At 39.8% G+C, this 17,669-nt stretch overlaps 1 protein-coding gene across 1 annotated transcript in view; it reads right to left on the bottom strand.

Moving 5' to 3' along the window:
- Positions 1–1,610: 1,610 nt before the first annotated feature.
- Positions 1,611–17,669, bottom strand: part of SNX7 (sorting nexin 7) — an 84,612-nt gene continuing 68,553 nt past the window's right edge. Inside the window, exon 9 of the mRNA XM_075182334.1 lies at positions 1,611–3,175. Coding sequence (XP_075038435.1) covers positions 3,107–3,175 — 69 coding nt within the window. The 3' untranslated portion in view covers positions 1,611–3,106. The remainder of the gene's footprint in view (positions 3,176–17,669) is intronic.

The following is a 17,669-nucleotide window of genomic DNA, read 5'->3' as shown; positions in this document are numbered from 1 at the left end:
GATTAAATAATTTCCATGTGGACTTTGGCCAGGTGTAGATGTAGTTTTTGTTAAATACTGTAGACTAAAGAGAGTAATTATATTGTGAAAGCATGTCTCAATTCCAAATGAAATAAAAATAATGTTTATGTTCACAGTTCTAAACAAAATATAATGTAAGGCTAATAGAAAAGTAGACGTAGTGGCTGACCTACTGTGTTATTGCGGAAGAATGGAGGCCAACGTGCCAAGAGAGTCCATTGGACAGGTGGACCCAACAGGAAATAGAACTACTCTAAGCTGGAGCCAATATAATCTGATAAAGATCAGTTTCCTGCCCTGGACTGACCTCTGCTCATCTCATTTCTGTAATTAACTTAGCTGCCAAAACTATTAAAACCATTTCACAAAGTATTTGGCTTCATTCCTCATTTGCCTGCAAAATTTTGTATGTTTTGCAGACTTAGGGGTATATTTACTAAACTGCTGGTTTAAAAAAGTGGAGATGTCACTTATAGCAACCAATCAGATTCTAGTTAGCATTTTGTAGAATGTACTAAATACTAACTAGAATCTGGTTGCTATAGATATCTCCTCTTTTTCAAACCAGCAGTTTAGTAAAAATACCAATTAGTCTTAAGTGTTCTCAGTCCTACCCTTGAACACACCACAGTGCAGAATGAATTAACAGTCATTGCCCAAGCTCTATTCATAGACCATAATTTCCGGGAAATGTGAATTTACATATAATACAATGGAATGGCGATGCAAAGGCAGAACTCGAAGACAGTACTGCCGTAATTTTGCACCTCCGCCATACTCACACCAAATTTGTCTGTAATTCCGCTAAAAGCTGCAGCCAGCAAAAGATGTTTTTTTCTGGCAGGTACATCTCTTCCACTCCTTGCCTCTAGCCCTCCTGTATAGTAGAATTTGCGGGGAGCTCCCATCCCAAATTTGCACTGGAAACGCTTATCTCGTGATAGCGAGATACGGAATCCGTATTGGATTTAGATAGCGACTGTTTGCATATAGATTTTTTTTTGAAGATACTGAAATAATGTAACATGTTGCAGAAATAGAAATACACCTAATTTATGTCAATATTTACTATATCCACCTTTATCCTTTAGAACAGTAAAGGCACTTGGCCACCACTGAATTAATCAAGCTCTAAGGGACTCTAGGGATTACTACGGTAATCGTGCACATAATAAGTTAGTATGGTAATCTTTAATGTTGGTTTATGTCTGGGTTAAATGTCATTTTACATAATATTTATTTTATATTTAACGCTGTGCTACTTCAAGGGTCAATTGAATTTCCCCCTAAGTATATTCTGCTGATAAGTGACGGTGCCAAATATTGACACAAACTTCCTTCAGCCATCTCTTAAGGTGAGGTGCAGGTTAGACCAGTGGTTCCCAAACTTTATCAGTTCAAGGCACCCTTGGGGTATCAATAATATTCCAAGGCACCCCTAAGCCAAAATAATTACCAGGTAGTCCCGATTTTGAAGTAGTTGGGTCAAAATAACATAAGAAGTATTTAGGCTCCTTTACCATGTCACACTCTGCCTCCCCTTCACCATGTCACACTCTGCCTCCCCTTCACCATGTCACATTCTGCCTCCCCTTCACCAACACTCACTCTTTGACCCCCATTTCACCAGTTCCCACATTGTGTCCCCCGTTCTTTTACTTACCTTCCTTCCTTTTTCTTCTGTCTTCTTTCTTGTTGTTCCACCCTGCTGCTGCTTCTCACTGACACTGTCGGACGTGATCACATCACCCCCGACAGTCAGCGAGAAGAGAACAGTGAGGAGAGAGGAGGATGACCCGGCACCCTGGAGTGGCAAGTTCTTTTTTTTTTTACATTTCTTCTTCTGGACAAACAGCCCTGGCCGCGGCACACCTGTGACAGCTCCACGGCACCCCAGGGAGCCGCGGCGCACACTTTGGGAACCGCTGGGTTGGACAATAGATCAAGAGAACCAAGAAAGAAAGAGGAAAGCACATAGGGAATATTAAAGTCTTTAATACAAACTTTTCACATACAAATAATGCTGTATGCGGGGAATTTAATTAGCCACGATGTTCCTCAGAACATCGCAGCAGCAAGGTTTTTACAGAAATCTCTGATTTTTTTGTTTTGTGAGGAAAAATTAGTGGAGATTTTACCGTAGTAAGATATTCTGAGGAACATTGCGGCTATTTGAATCTCCCCCATGTGCTCTCCGATTTCTTTATTGGTTCTATATACTTGGGAACTTGGTATTTCCTTTTTTGGAGAAGGGCAGGCAGCATTATTAATATTATAAAACTGCATATTGTTTTTTATTGTAGCTATAATTAGTGCCTGAATTTTTCAGGGTTATTTTCTACTCCGACACTTACTAACTGTATATATAAAGGGCCATTAGGAAGTATTTTAAGGTTAGATTTGACCATGCTCCTGCCAGTTTGAAACGTGAAGCTTTTACATATTGATATATTTATTAGTGCAATGTGCAGCTGTATGCAAGTGACAGGTTCACTTTACCATTCTGAATTATTACAGAAATTGGCATGTACCTGCATGTCAGTTGTTTGCAACTTGAGGTCAGACTGACATTCAATCCTTTTTTTTTCTAGAACTGTAATCATTATCTTTGTGCACTTTCACGTCCATCACAAACATGTTTTGCAATATTTTTTGTAACCAACATCTTGTCCTTTGTGTCCCTTTGTACAGGTTGTGTGTGCAATCCATAATAACTAAAAGGCACATATAATACAGGTTAAAAAAAAGGTTTTGTTTTACATAATATTTATATTTATTTTATATTTAAAACAATTACTAGATATAAAAGGTTGAACAATACGGATATATGACTTACACAGCCATATCTAAATTCATGTCATGCATATAAAAAATTATTGAAAGACTTGGCAGCTGAGTATTTGATCTGTGATTAACAGGGAACTTTTTGGTGCCTGGAAGACTGTGGTAGCAATTGCTTTGGCTGTGCTTTGTATTTATGTTATAGGATATATTACGTGTCTATCTCCAGTTGGTCCTTATATAAATAAGGTCACTTCTTTGGTCGGTTGGCATTTAATGAATATGCAGAGCTAGTCCATGGTATTCAGGATCCGTCCTTTTGTTGTACATCACATGACTGAGTAGAAAGAAAGGATTCCCACGTGGCAAGGCACTACAGGAGAGAAACCACATGCATGTTATAAAAAAAAAATAGCATTTATTCACAAAGATTAATACAAAATTAACAGATGCTAAAGCAGAACAAGCAGACAGTATCTAAAACTGGAGGAGGAAAGCTCAGGAGTAATAATATACCTTTTCCCCAATGGAAGTATTGATAGTGACTATTTCATACCCATTTATACTGTACACACCACCAATACAAATGTTTAAGTCATGAGAATGGGGCCCATTTAATTTGCAGCCACAGGCAGCAGTATAGTTTGGCATACCACTGGTTATTTCCTATGCAAATAATACAGACACAAAAAATACTGACACTAAAATACTGACAAGTAGGAAATACCCAACATTGTAAACCATGACCGTAAGAAATACCAACAACCTTAAAATATATACTTGAAAGAAATCCTGGCACATATAAAATAGAGACAGTGTGTGATTGCAGACCGTGATAATGCCGGCAGTCACGCTGTCAGCAATAAGACGGTAATGCAAGAGGGTCCGGCGGCTATTAAATCTAGAACAATTTTAAAAATAAAATAAAATAAAATAAAGCGTGGGGACCCCCCTATAAACCCTAGTGCTGTCAGTCTACTGCTGGTTTCCGTGAAATCAGGTGGAGGGGGAGGAGTGTGGGGTTCACTCGATTTCATGAAAATCAGCATTAGGCAAACCAGCCAGGGTGGGTGGCATTAAAGCAAGGGAACATGCACCCTAAGGAGTAGGGTTCGCAAAAAAATTGTGCGGACACCCTCCTATAGGAAGAACCAGCCCCTACAGGTCACAGCAGACCCTGGGTATCAGGGCATGATGGCATATGTGGTTCTCCAAGTGTCCGAATGCCCTGGCTGCCATGGGTATGCTGGTGCTTGTTGTTATACAAACAGCATGCCCAGACTGTTAATGGTAGCCCAGGCTGGCTGGGACTATAAGTTCCACAATCTAAAATGGTGTTTTTACTTTACCCTACATCCACCTCCCCAGAGGTGTAGGAAGAGCCCTAGTGCTTTCAGCACTGGGCTGGGTATTCCTAGAGGGGGGCCACCACAATTTTTGCGGACCCCACTCCCTAGGGTATCCAGCCCCTTGCTGAACAGGCTGGGGTTGGGTTGTCATTATGGCAGGGGGACCCCTGCTGCATTTCCCCCTCCTATAGTTCACCCACCCCCCATTTCATGGAAACCTGCAGTAGGATGGCAGCACTAGGGTGCATAGTGTTTATAGGGGGGTGGGGGTTGGGGGGATCCGGCTGCTGTATAGCTTGCTGGATAGAATTATTTTTTCTCTGATTTATTTTACATTTACAACACATCATTCATCTTCTATACATTGATAGCGCACTTATAGTATCATATGCATCTTTTTTTTTACATTTGCGCACCTGGCTTATTATTTATTAACCTTTATTTATAGGGAGCAGTAACATGGGAAATAGCACAAAATCACAACACACTACATAATACAGAACGGGAGACTGGGACAAGCTGGAAGCAGATGTGACAAGCTTGTAGGCAGGAACATAAGCACAATGTACATAGCATAAGCCGCAGCACTGAGACCAAGCAGTAGGTGAGGGACAGGATAAGGGTAGACAGCTATTGGGAAACTATAATACTCGGCATCCCCTGCTATCCATAGGACTTGTAGTTGGACAACAGTGGGAGAGCCACAGGTTGCCTACCTCATAAGCTATGGAATAGTTTAGTTTCTACACTGACAAAATCATTTAAGGTATAGGGTATAATTTTAGGCACAGTGAGCCTAAAATTCAGTTTCTATTTATAACATCTATTAAATCAGCACAAATAGTAACATGAAGAAAATAATAGTGCTCAATCTTTACCTTTTTCCTGACATAACAAATATCAGTGTCCTGCAGCACTTGGATCAGAGTGCCAGTGTGCCATTGCAGAAGCGATGGTTCGCCATAGAATGAACATCCTATGTTTAGCTATAATTTGTTTATTGCCCCATAGTCTTATTATAGGGTTATGTCAAAAATCCAATTGGGAGGGCTGTTGGATATTGAAGTATAAATTGCAGGAACTATTTGGCTAAACATTGGAAGTGTTTTTAGTTTATTAAGTAATGGCTGGATTATTTATTATTTCTTTATGTCTTTTAAAACCAAACATTTCAAGCTCTCTCTTTCTATACTATAGTGTTCTTATAAATAAAAGTCACATAATACTGATTGAGAAAGTTGGAACATTAGTATTCAAGATTTTTTTATTTCCCCCCAATAACTTTTTGAGTAATTTTTCAAAGCATACAAATGTATGGATAAAGGGCAATCAAACACATTGACATATAATAATATGGATGTATGGAGAGTTGATTAGAAAAAAGAAATTTCTTATTAAATCTGGCAAAGGAGCAAGTTCTAGTTTCCAATCTTAAGTCAGCAAATTTTACATAGTCTAATATTTATGTAATTAAATGCCCTAGTTAGCTAAACATTGAAAATATGCAAAAAACAAACCAAAGTTAAACATATAAGGAAGGTGAAGGTAAGAAAGGAGCAGAAGGTAGGGACGGGACAGTTCTTTTGTAAAAGGATCCAGTCTCCAATGGTAACTAGGTAATGAGCAGATGAAAAAGGTCGAAAAAAAGTGTTAACTCCCGCCAAGAAACTCTGCAAAAAAGGGACTATTTGGATAAAACAGAATAATTTTTGGTGTCTTGAAATCCCAGCCAGTAGAACAAAGTGGCACAATAATCATTAAACCTATCAGAAGTGCAGAGAATCAGATCATCCATATACCTATAAGACTCAATGTGTGTGAGCCATTCTTTCAGGGTTGGAGGAGAGGAGGAAGTATTCAAGTTCTATGTAAAATCAGAAATGGTTAGACTAACATGTTACATGTGTGGCTTCTGTCCACCTTTAGAATGAGCCCATTCAGAAGTACATACATGATGCCTGTTCCCGTGACAGGGCTTCTCAGGTGCTTCAACCAACTCTCGGGAGTTTGCAGCGGATACGGAAAGACCCACGAGGCCAAAAATGATGCTACTGTTTAATATCAAGTCTCCATCTGAAATGTGATGATGGGCTGGATGGTGGATCTGGTAACAGCCAAGCTTCCAGCCTTGTAAAGGACCAGCTGCCCATACAGGAGAAAGTGGAGGCCTCTGCACAAGAAAAGATGGCGACTTTCAAGTCTTTGACATGATGCATGAGGATGCGGAAAGTGAAGAAACCAATTTAAAGGTCTACATCTGTCTAGCTACAACGTCATTGAATGCTTAATTTCATGATTAGTCATTAATGACAGGACGAATTTCACACTTTTGTGACCAGACCACATTTTAATTTTGCTACTTCTTGGCTAAACAGGGAATATCTTGACTGCATTATCTATCCTTGTACATTTGAATTTGTTTTTCTCAGGACATATTGGGCTCTCCTTTATTAGGATAGCGAAAAAAAAATATTTTAATGATAAAGGCAAATTGGCAAAGAATACACTTATCTGTGATTCTTCCCATAGGCACCTTTACACAATTAGTACAAATCTGTGTACGTAATGTCAGGTACATAGTGGTAAAGGGTCTAGAAATAAAGGTAGATTTTTATTAGATTCTTTTTTATATATGCCTTATATCTTCAATTAGAAAGTGAAGAAAAACAAACATCGTAGGTAGAACATCTGCAATCAATGTAGAACATACAAATCATTGCATAGTCATGTACGCAATCATGTATATGTATTTCAAACACTGAAATATTTGTGTTTGGTTTAACAATTTCTTCGCTTTAAATGCCTTATATTGGACAAAGAGCAAATGTTTGCACTTTGTCTCATAAAAGGCATTTAAAGCTTAGAAATAATTTTGTACATTATTTGCACTCTGTTTTAGGTAAGGATTTACAAAGTTAATATTTTTTGGTATAACATTGTTTGCATATTTTCTATCTAGCACATTTTAAAAGTTAATATATGCTATGTTTATAAAAATATAGTGCTATGGATTGTTTCAGGGATGGGGGCCCCAAACCAGTATCTTGCCTAGGGCCGCATGGGGTCTAAATCCAGCTCTGATTTTAAGTGTCGCCATTTTATTGTCAGTGTTCTTAGTGTCGGTATTATTTGCATAGGAAATTTGTACCCAACCCCTCTCATTACTTTCCAAAGTTAACGGTGGTAATACACTAGACTGTAGCCAGTGTTGCTGATCTCAGTATCAAGCAAGACACTAGTTGAGTGGGATCAGCAATATTCACTATGCAAATTAATTCTCTATCCTGTTTTGCAGAAGAAAAGGTTGTATTGCACCTCATATAGCAAGGCTACTATCACACCAGAAACTCACTCAGGCGTAAATTGCAGAATATCAATGCACAACTCAGCTAGCTAACAATATAAATAACAATTCTGGCATGTTTCTTGACACACACAAAAGCTTGTTTCCTTGTGATCTTGTAGTTTAATATTGTGTTAAATTTTAAAGTAAACACTTCTACTACCTAGACCGGCGGTTCCCAAACTGTGCACCGCGGCTCCCAGGGGTGCCGCGGCGCTGTCACTGGGGTGCCGCGGGCCAGACATAAAAAAAAACAAAGAACACATAAACTTACCAATCCGTCGGGTGCCGGGACCCAGCAGCCTCCTCTCTCCCGCAGCAGCTTGTTACTGACGTCGATATTCAGTGACAGCTGCGGGGGACACAGCGTGAGAGGGACAGAGGGCAGAAGAGGGGGGACAGCGTGAGAGGGACAGAGGGCAGAAGAGGGGGGACAGCGTGAGAGGGACAGAGGGCAGAAGAGGGGGGACAGCGTGAGAGGGACAGAGGGCAGAAGAGGGGGGACAGCGTGAGAGGGACAGAGGGCAGAAGAGGGGGGACAGCGTGAGAGGGACAGAGGGCAGAAGAGGGGGGACAGCGTGAGAGGGACAGAGGGCAGAAGAGGGGGGACAGCGTGAGAGGGACAGAGGGCAGAAGAGGGGGGACAGCGTGAGAGGGACAGAGGGCAGAAGAGGGGGGACAGCGTGACAGAGGGCAGTGTGAGAGGGGGCAGAGCGTCTGGATGCAGAGGGGGCAGAGCGTCTGGATGCAGAGGGGGCAGAGCGTCTGGATGCAGAGGGGGCAGAGCGTCTGGATGCAGAGGGGGCAGAGCGTCTGGATGCAGAGGGGGCAGAGCGTCTGGATGCAGAGGGGGCAGAGCGTCTGGATGCAGAGGGGGCAGAGCGTCTGGATGCAGAGGGGGCAGAGCGTCTGGATGCAGAGGGGGCAGAGCGTCTGGATGCAGAGGGGGCAGAGCGTCTGGATGCAGAGGGGGCAGAGCGTCTGGATGCAGAGGGGGCAGAGCGTCTGGATGCAGAGGGGGCAGAGCGTCTGGATGCAGAGGGGGCAGAGCGTCTGGATGCAGAGGGGGCAGAGCGTCTGGATGCAGAGGGGGCAGAGCGTCTGGATGCAGAGGGGGCAGAGCGTCTGGATGCAGAGGGGGCAGAGCGTCTGGATGCAGAGGGGGCAGAGCGTCTGGATGCAGAGGGGGCAGAGCGTCTGGATGCAGAGGGGGCATTTTTGCAACTAAATAAGTATTTCTGTCCTGACCTAAATACTTATTATAATTTTTTGACCCAACTACTTCTAAAACAGGACTGCTCAATAATTATTTTGGAGGGGTGCCTTGAAAAAATTTGGAGACTCTATGGGTGCCGCGAACTGCAAAAGTTTGGGAACCACTGACCTAGACACAGGGCAGCTCATACATCTTTCCTTTTAAAATGGTGTAATTACACACAGCCACACTTCTGCAACAGAACTGTATGTTCTAGTTCTGGAAAGACAATAATGTGTCATGCTGACAAGTTAATATCAATATCTGAGATACAGACGCTGCCGTTTGTTTTTGTCAATTAGACATAAGTTCTTTAAAAAACCAAGACCTAGTTTACTGCACTCAGAACAAATAATTATATGAAACGTACTTGCTGCAATCTTTCACCGACTACTTGTATAGATCTAAAATACAATAACTGTAAATGACTGCAAAGAGTTTTATGATTTTAAATGTAAAAAGTTTACCCTGTTAAGTGCAGATTACATGTGAATAATTAAGTGCATACAGATTGTCTGTTTACCAACATGAACTTTCTAACTGAAACGATGGACAAGCATTTAAGATTGCTTCAAAGATTTTTGCTGCATTTATCAAAGGATAATTCCACGCAAAACTATATTTTAACGAATGACCCTCTCCTTTAAATAGCAGAACTGTAATAGTCCAATGTCAGTGACCCTCTCTATTAGATCTCACCTATGCTGGACCTGTAAGCACTGTTTACCCCCATGCCACTACTCCATCTCTAGGGTTACCAATTTATACAGAAACAGAGGGATATACACAGGTCTATGGATTACTACAGCACACTGCTTGATCCTGTAGCACAAGCATCTCCCTTTGGATGAATGCTGCTATGTTATTAAAAACCTCTGCACTCACTATTGCTGTACCTATATGCATTATTTAGGCTTGTTCTCAGATGTGAGCTTTTACTCTTTACTTTGCCTAATATTTCTATTTCCAAATGCACTGCTACTGAAGCAGGATTAAGAGGTATAGACAACAGGGCCGTCTCTTCCATTGGCCACGATGGGCAGGTGCCCGGGGGCCCTGCAGGCTAGGGGGGCACGTCCGAATCCTAGAAAAAAATTATTATTATTTTTTTTTAAATACTTACCTTGCAGTCACATCAGCGGTGATCCGGCTCCCTCCCTGGTCCCCTGTTCTGTGCTGTGCTCGCAGTGAACGCTGGGCGTGATGTCACGCCCAGCATTCACTGCAACCACAGCACGGAAGAGGGCAGAAAAGACTCAGTGATGCAGAAAAAAGAAGAGGATCGGACTTAAGGGGGCCCCTAATATATATATATATATATATATATATATATATATATATATATATATATATATATATATATATATATATATATATATATATATATATATGTGTGTGTGTGTGTGTGTGTGTAAAAAAAAAACGTTTATATATATATATAATTTTTTTTTAGGGGCCCGGTACACTGCATTGCCCAGGGGCCCATAAAGTAGTTAAGGTGGCCCTGATAGACAAAGGTGTATCTTGCTAGACGGAAGGAGGCAAAGAAGGTAATTAGATGTGCAAAGGCACAAGCTGTAGAGAAAATGGTCGAGTCAGTAGGTAAAGGGGGCACAACTTTTTTTTTAGGTATATCAGTGAATGGAGAAAAACAAAAGGAATAATAAGACTAAAGACAGAGTGAGGGTCTTGTTGAGGGAGACAAGGTAATAGCAGATCTTAATAATTATTTTTGCTCAGTGTTCACTACAGAAAGAGCAGGAACAGGGCCACAGTTAAGTTGCAAGTATACTCATAGAAATGAGGTAGATACAAGTACATTTACAGAGGACAAAGTCCTAGCAGAGCTCTCAAAACTGAAAGTGGATAAATCAATGGGCCAGATGGGATACATCCAAGGATAATAAAAGAACTTAAAGGGGCGCTGGTAACACCATTAACAGAATTATTCAATCAGTCACTAGCTACAGGAGTAATCCTAGAGGACTGGAAAAGAGCAAATGTAGTCCCTCTGCACAAACGTGGAAGCAAGGAAGAGGCAGCAACTACAGACCAGTGAGCCTTACATCAGTAGTAGGGAAATTGATGGAGACACTCTTAAAATAAAGTTGTAGAATATCTCAAATCCAGTAACTTACAGGATCCCAAACATGGATTTACTGGGGGGAGATCATGTCAAACAAATCTTATGGGAGACCAAAGTAATAGATCAAGGTGGGGGGGGGGGTCTTAGATGTAGCTCATCTAGATTTTAGTAAGACTTTTGACACTGTCCTACATCACAGACTGTTAAATAAACTTGAAAGCTTGGGATTGGATTCTAAGATGGTTGAATGGATAAAATCTTGGTTGCAGGATAGAAAACAGAGTTATAGGAATGCATTCACAGGAGGGAAAGGTTACTAGTGGAGTACCCCAAGGATCTGTACTTGGGCCAGTGCTTTTTAATATATATATTTGAGACATTACAAATGGTATTGAAGGGAAAGTAAGCTTTTTTTGCAGATGACAAAGATATGCAACAGGGTAGACACACCAGGAGGGGTAAAACAAATGATTGATGATTTAGGGAGACTAGAGGAATGGTCAAGAGAGTGACAACTACAGTTTAATGCCAAAAAATGCAAAATCACGCACTTGGTTCTCAAAAATCCAAAGCCTAGATATAGTATTAATGGCATAATAATGGAAGCTACTGAAGAGGAAAGGGATCTAGGAGTCACTATTTCAGTTGACTTAAAGGCAGGTAAGCAATGTAACAAAGCAATGAGGAAGGCAAGTCAGATGCTTGGTTTCATAGGGAGAGGATTCAGTAGCAGAAAGAAAGAAGTAATAATGCCGCTGTATAGGTTATTGGTACGGCCTCATCTAGAATACTATGTTCAGTTCTGGAGGCCATATCTCTAGAAGGATATAAATACATTAGAGACTGTACAAAGAAGGGCAACTAAAATGGTGCATGGCCTACAGCACAAGACTTACCCGGAAAGACTAAAATAAAAATCTTAATATGTATAGTTTGGAGCAGAGAAGGGAAAGGGGAGACATGATAGAAACTTTTAAATATATGAAGGGTTTGAACAAGGGACAGGAGGGAAACATTCTTCAAACAAAAAGAGAAGTACTAGAACACGAGGACATGCACTGACACTGGAGGGCAGTAGGTTCGGAGGAAATTTGAGGAAAAACTACTTCACAGAAAGGGTAGTGAATAAGTGGAATAGCCTTCCATCAGAGGTGGTAGAGGCCAATACAGTAAAGCAGTTTAAACATGCTTGGGATAGACATAAGGATATCCTTATAAAGAATAAATGATCAAATAGGGTTTAATGTACCATATGTTAAAAAAAAAAAATGGGCAGACTAGACGGGCCAAGCTGTTCTTATCTGCCGTCAAATTCTATGTTTCTATGAGCAAAAAGAAAATAACTACACTCATGTCACCTCTCGCCTCACTTCAACACAGATACATCTTAAATACACACCTTTCCATTTGGATGGTCTATGAATGACACGCTGCAAGGGTTGTTTACTCCATGCATGTGGAAGAGTTCTGACATGTCATTTGTGCTTTTAAAATACAAGCCTAAATATTGCCAATGACTCCAGGTATGCCTTTGCTATTGTTCATGACTATGGACAGCTCTGGAAGAAATAGGGCTATTTTACATTTGGGTTCCTATAAATCAAAAATGGTATTGTCAAATGTGCAGCTCACATCTCACCTACGGATGAGGTCTCATAGGGAAACTCTTTGGAAAACAATTCTAAACCAGCAGCCTTTTCCGGGAATTGTAAAATAACAAACAGTTTGGGGCTTAATTAGAGTTGGATGTAGATCTGTTATTTTTTTTTTTGTTTGCAATATACAGATTTTTTGTACTGCACCAAAAATGCAAATGCATATGTTTGTATAAATAATCTTTGCAATTTATATCTACTTATCCCTGGAGAGGAGGAACATAGGAGGGATGGGGAGAGTACAGTAAGGGCGTACAGTCTAAAAAGACAACAAGCTCCACAGACCCGAGATGTTTTTGTGAATTTAGTTAAACCAAAAAACTGTTGTAACTTTCAATAGGTTTTGGTAAAAGTTTTTACTTACTGAGGTTGGGTTGAGGCCTGCATGAGTGTCAAAGCAGACACAAGAGTTGTCACTGTCCATATCACCCTCAAGCTTATGGGAAAGCAGAGACATGCATTGCCTGTAGCATGATGTCTACATTAAACAAAAACACTATACTAAGCCATACAAAATATTAATAAGGATATCTATGAGATATAATAACCAACAGCACCATTGTCTTCTCTTGAGCTGCAACTAATAAACTTATCTTGGACTACTGTCAAGCACTAAATAAACGTGTCAAGTATTTTCACTCACTGGTCCAAAAGACTCACTGAAAGGAATCTGATCAGCCTTGTGAATCCATGGAGCCTGGGGAAATCAAGATGCTTCAAAAGGAAATAGTCCATAGAGCCACGGGAATAACACTTAGGTCCATGCATTACATTGCAAAAAAGACCACAGCTCCTTACCAAAACAAGGCTTCTGCACTAGACTGAAGTTTCATCACCTCAATTGTTTGATCTGCAATTCATGTGTATTCGGTAAGCGCTGTCAGAAAAACACAAAGCCTTCAAATCGATAAAAACAATTTTCAACACAGCATCGAAGAGTAAAAATGCACCTGTATTTAAAACTGGCTTCATAGATTGGTGACTTTATATGGTTTTCTGACAGGCACATTGCCGATATATATGAATTCCATTAATACTTGCTGGTGACATCTTTCAGGTGTCCCATCCCGACTTGGCGTTGCTGTTCTCTCATGATTCTGAACTACAAGTTGTACATCTGGTTTACATTAGGATAGAGCAGAGTTTTTTTTTTTTAATTGTTCTACAGGTTAAATTTATTTAAAAAACAAAAAACAACAACTCAGTAATGAAACTTCATATGCTTTTTCTGATATCAGGATAGTTCTGGTACAAAATAAAATGAGACTAAATTTCCTCTTGTCTAGCAGAGGAAGGACCTGTGTACTCATAGCTAAAGGAATGTTGTACTTTCCTAATTGATCATTCTAAAAAGAGAATTCTGATAATGCTGAACAATAATGCTGAACAAATTAAAAAAGCTGTGGAAACATTGAACCAAAATGATTCTTGGGAGTTTAATTGCATGGCTTTGGAAATTAGTTTTGCAAATATTATATTATGATGTACTATTGTAGGATTACATTTGCTTAACACCTTTTTAAAGTGCTGCTTAAATATGATGGGTAATACAATCAAGCAGCGTGATGTACCTCTGAAAATGAAGTAGCCATGATTCTTCTAGCTTTGCCGAATAAATTAGTTCTAAAAATAAATAACGCAATCGTTCAATTTAGAGTGTAAATACTGTGCAAAAAAAAAAAAAGGAGGGATTAAGAGGGTTACTTGGATGGCAAGGGTTAATAGAACTTAAATTTCTCATAAAGATAAATTAGAATGATGAATGAATGAGAAATTGTAGCCTTTATTTTCTTATCTATAATAAATGTTCTGTCAAATAGACAAAATGTGGGAAACATTCAGATGAAGTGTTCTCCATGTTGTTATCTTTAAACTTGATTTATTTGATTTACATTTATGAAATACTGCACTTCTGATCCTTGGAATGCAGGTTAATGTTTCATCTTATAAGGCCTCATTTGGACGCAAGAACCTATTTGAAATCTAAAATATATTTTCTTTCTGCCCATAAAAATGTATAATCCCAAGTCCATATTTTTCTTTTTGCATATTCCTGCCCTGCGCCTCCTTCCAATATGGAGATATGGAACGGGGGAGAGAAGAGTCATGAAAGCGTAGGCATAATGCAACAAAGGTCTGTTAGCATTACTGCTCTCGGAGTTAACAGAGCTGCAGATACGCCTGTCAGGAGGCACGTCTGTTGTGGATTGTTTATCCCCTGGAGAAACAATCAGTAGTGATGATGAAGATGATCAGCACCCACCTCTATAGTCCGTGCAGCGGCTTTGATCTGACTGGTCAGGAACAGTTAGACCCTGCATGGTTTGCAAACTAAGGCGACTTTCTAACGCTCTAACTAATCAGAGTGAAAGTGTCAGACCCCCACCATGGATTTAGGTTTATAATAAATTAGTAAGAGTGGATTTCGGGGAGCGCTCATTTAAATCCCATATTTTTCACAGTATCTGGTTTTACATGAGTACAGATCTCAGAGGGCCCTGGATGTTAGGGCATTCTGGCACTTGTAGTTCACAGGAGTCAGCGTGCGCAGGCAGTTTAAGGCAGCCAGGGAATGCTGTGGCCGATAGTCCCATGTACAAATACCTCTTCCCTTTAAACTATTTATTACCCCTAAATCCCACTACCCAGGCTGAACAGATTGGGGCTATGTCACATTGTAACAGGGGAAAACTATGCTGGGTGTTCCCCTGTTATAGTGGAAACTTTTTAGGGGGGGTGTGAAGTGGGAGGTGGGTTTAATTATTTATTTAAACCTTTCTTTTAAAAAAAAAAACAAAAACCATATCAAGCTGATAATGATTAAAGGTGTCCCGAGTATGAAGCCGCATTATGATATGCTCCGTGTAATTCAATATGCTTTAAAAGTATCTTCATGCAGACACATTGACGGTTATTCATGTTTAGTTTGAATTGCAACTATTTGTAAGATACGTGCAGCTCAACATATACCCCCACTATTGGCATTTCAGGTTCTACGCCTGGCCTTTTGACACAAATGCATCCAACTCTACTCTACATGAGCCTCACAATGTGCAAGTCAGGTTTTTGTAAACCCTGCTTTATAGGCCTGCGGGTGTATCACACTGCTCCCTAATGAATATATTTATACTCCAGTTATAATTAAAGAAACCTCTGATGATCAACATTCTCAATGTCTTACAGTACCTATTGTCAACACTAGACTTACATGACAATGTCTCTTAGAAATACTGCAGGGAGATTACTCTCTATTTTAAATTGTTGTAATTACCTTAGAATCTACCGAAAATTCATTAGAGATTTCAGCAGCAACAAAGCTACAAGGTATCACACAAAGTACCTATCTGGATAAACTTATGTTACAAAAGAATATTTGACTATTCTAAATGCACGATTCTTAAGGGTACTGCCAGGATTATTTTCAAAGCCTTTCTGAAAGTACAATCTATTACCTTGCTTCATGTCAGGCTCAGCCCTGACCATAGTGCTTATTGCATTTTTTTCTTGTAATAGATGCATTGGTTATACTAATTAGTTATTGGTGTATGTATGGGAATAGCTCTCTTTTCAGAGCATCAAGTCATCCGTTCGAGACTGCTTTATTATGATTTATAACAGCTGCTAAGACTCCCAGCAAAAGTTAAGAACACTTATTTTATATACAGTTAATTTGATGGCTGGCTGCCTAGAAAAAAAAATGAAATGTTCGCAAAAAAAAAATCCCTACTATTTAACATTGCCTACCTATTGGACAATGATGTTACCAAGACAAATGGCATCAGCCATGTATAAGAGAACATTTGAATTTAATATAAAATGTAACATGCAGAATCATTTTTCAATTGCCAACCATGGGGATGAGGAAGGGATTGGACCGATGAAACAGTGCCTTTATTATTCAGTTATCCATCAGCCATAACTACTTTATTTTCAGCAACAATGAAAGAGATAAGAAAATAGGCATCACTTCAACTCTTTATTGTTGGTGAAGCCACTTTTTAGAACACTCCACATGAGGGAGGGAAACTTTGGTTTGTGGCCCTTTACTACTATGAAGAGCTACCAGAACATGCTATACAGGAAGGAAATATACCCACTGAAGCCCATGAGCTCAAACATCCTCATCCCAAGTTTCTTTTTATTCTATACTTTTCTAAATATTCATACAAAGACAGTAGAATGTCATCTTCATTCTTATACCCCAATATCCATTACAAACTCCCTTTGGAATAAACACCAGGAAAGCTTCAGATCATCATTGTATAGTCTATACAATGACAAAAGACAAAGAAAATGTTCTTCTGGAATCTACACAATAACAAATACAAGAGATACTTTACAATGATGTTCAAAAATAAACAAACTTAGATTTTGCAATGTGTGTTGTAAATGCTAGATTTTTGCATAGAGCTTTGAAACAGTGACTACAAGTCTCAAAACTGGGCAACACTGACACCTGTACGTTATTTATTCAGGGACATTTTAATTTAATTAACATTTAATTAGCCTTTGCTACTCTATCACTGCCCTGATCTTGTTAGCGTCGCCCACACTGCTGGGCACAGGTTTAGCCTCCGTTAGTTCACTGCCCACCTCCCTCCATCCCTTCCCCGTTTTCTCTTTGTTCTGGAACTCACTATTACCTCTTTGCCCTATGCAACTGTTCTCAGCTGAGTTGGTTTCAACTGCACTATGTTTTTGTATTGCCCTATATGCTGTGTTTTGTCCCATGCTCTATGTACGGCTCTGTAGAACAATCGTGGCGCCTCATTATAAAAGATATTATTATTAATAGATTGTAAGCTTGCGAGCAGGGCCTTCTCACCTCTTTGTCTGTTTTACCCAGTTTGTTAATTAGTTTACTATGTTTGTCCCCAATTGTAAAGCGCTACGGAATATGTTGGCGCTATATAAATGATGATGATGATTAATAGTACCAATCATATTGTGCATCACTGTAGAGAGAATAAAGACACACACATACATTTTTTCAGCAGCTAATTAACCTAGCAGTGTATATTTGGACTGTGGGAAGAAACATGTAGAAAACCCACACAAACACAGGGAGAACATACTACCTCCAACACAGATTGGGTTCTCTTTGCAATCATAACCATGAATCCAGCCACGTGAGGCAGCAATGCCAACCACTGGGTCACTGTACCGCCCAATTATAAAC

This window comes from Mixophyes fleayi, chromosome 8 (assembly GCF_038048845.1).
Source record: "Mixophyes fleayi isolate aMixFle1 chromosome 8, aMixFle1.hap1, whole genome shotgun sequence".
NCBI lineage: Eukaryota > Metazoa > Chordata > Amphibia > Anura > Limnodynastidae > Mixophyes > Mixophyes fleayi.
This window is presented reverse-complemented; position numbering and strand designations above follow the sequence as displayed.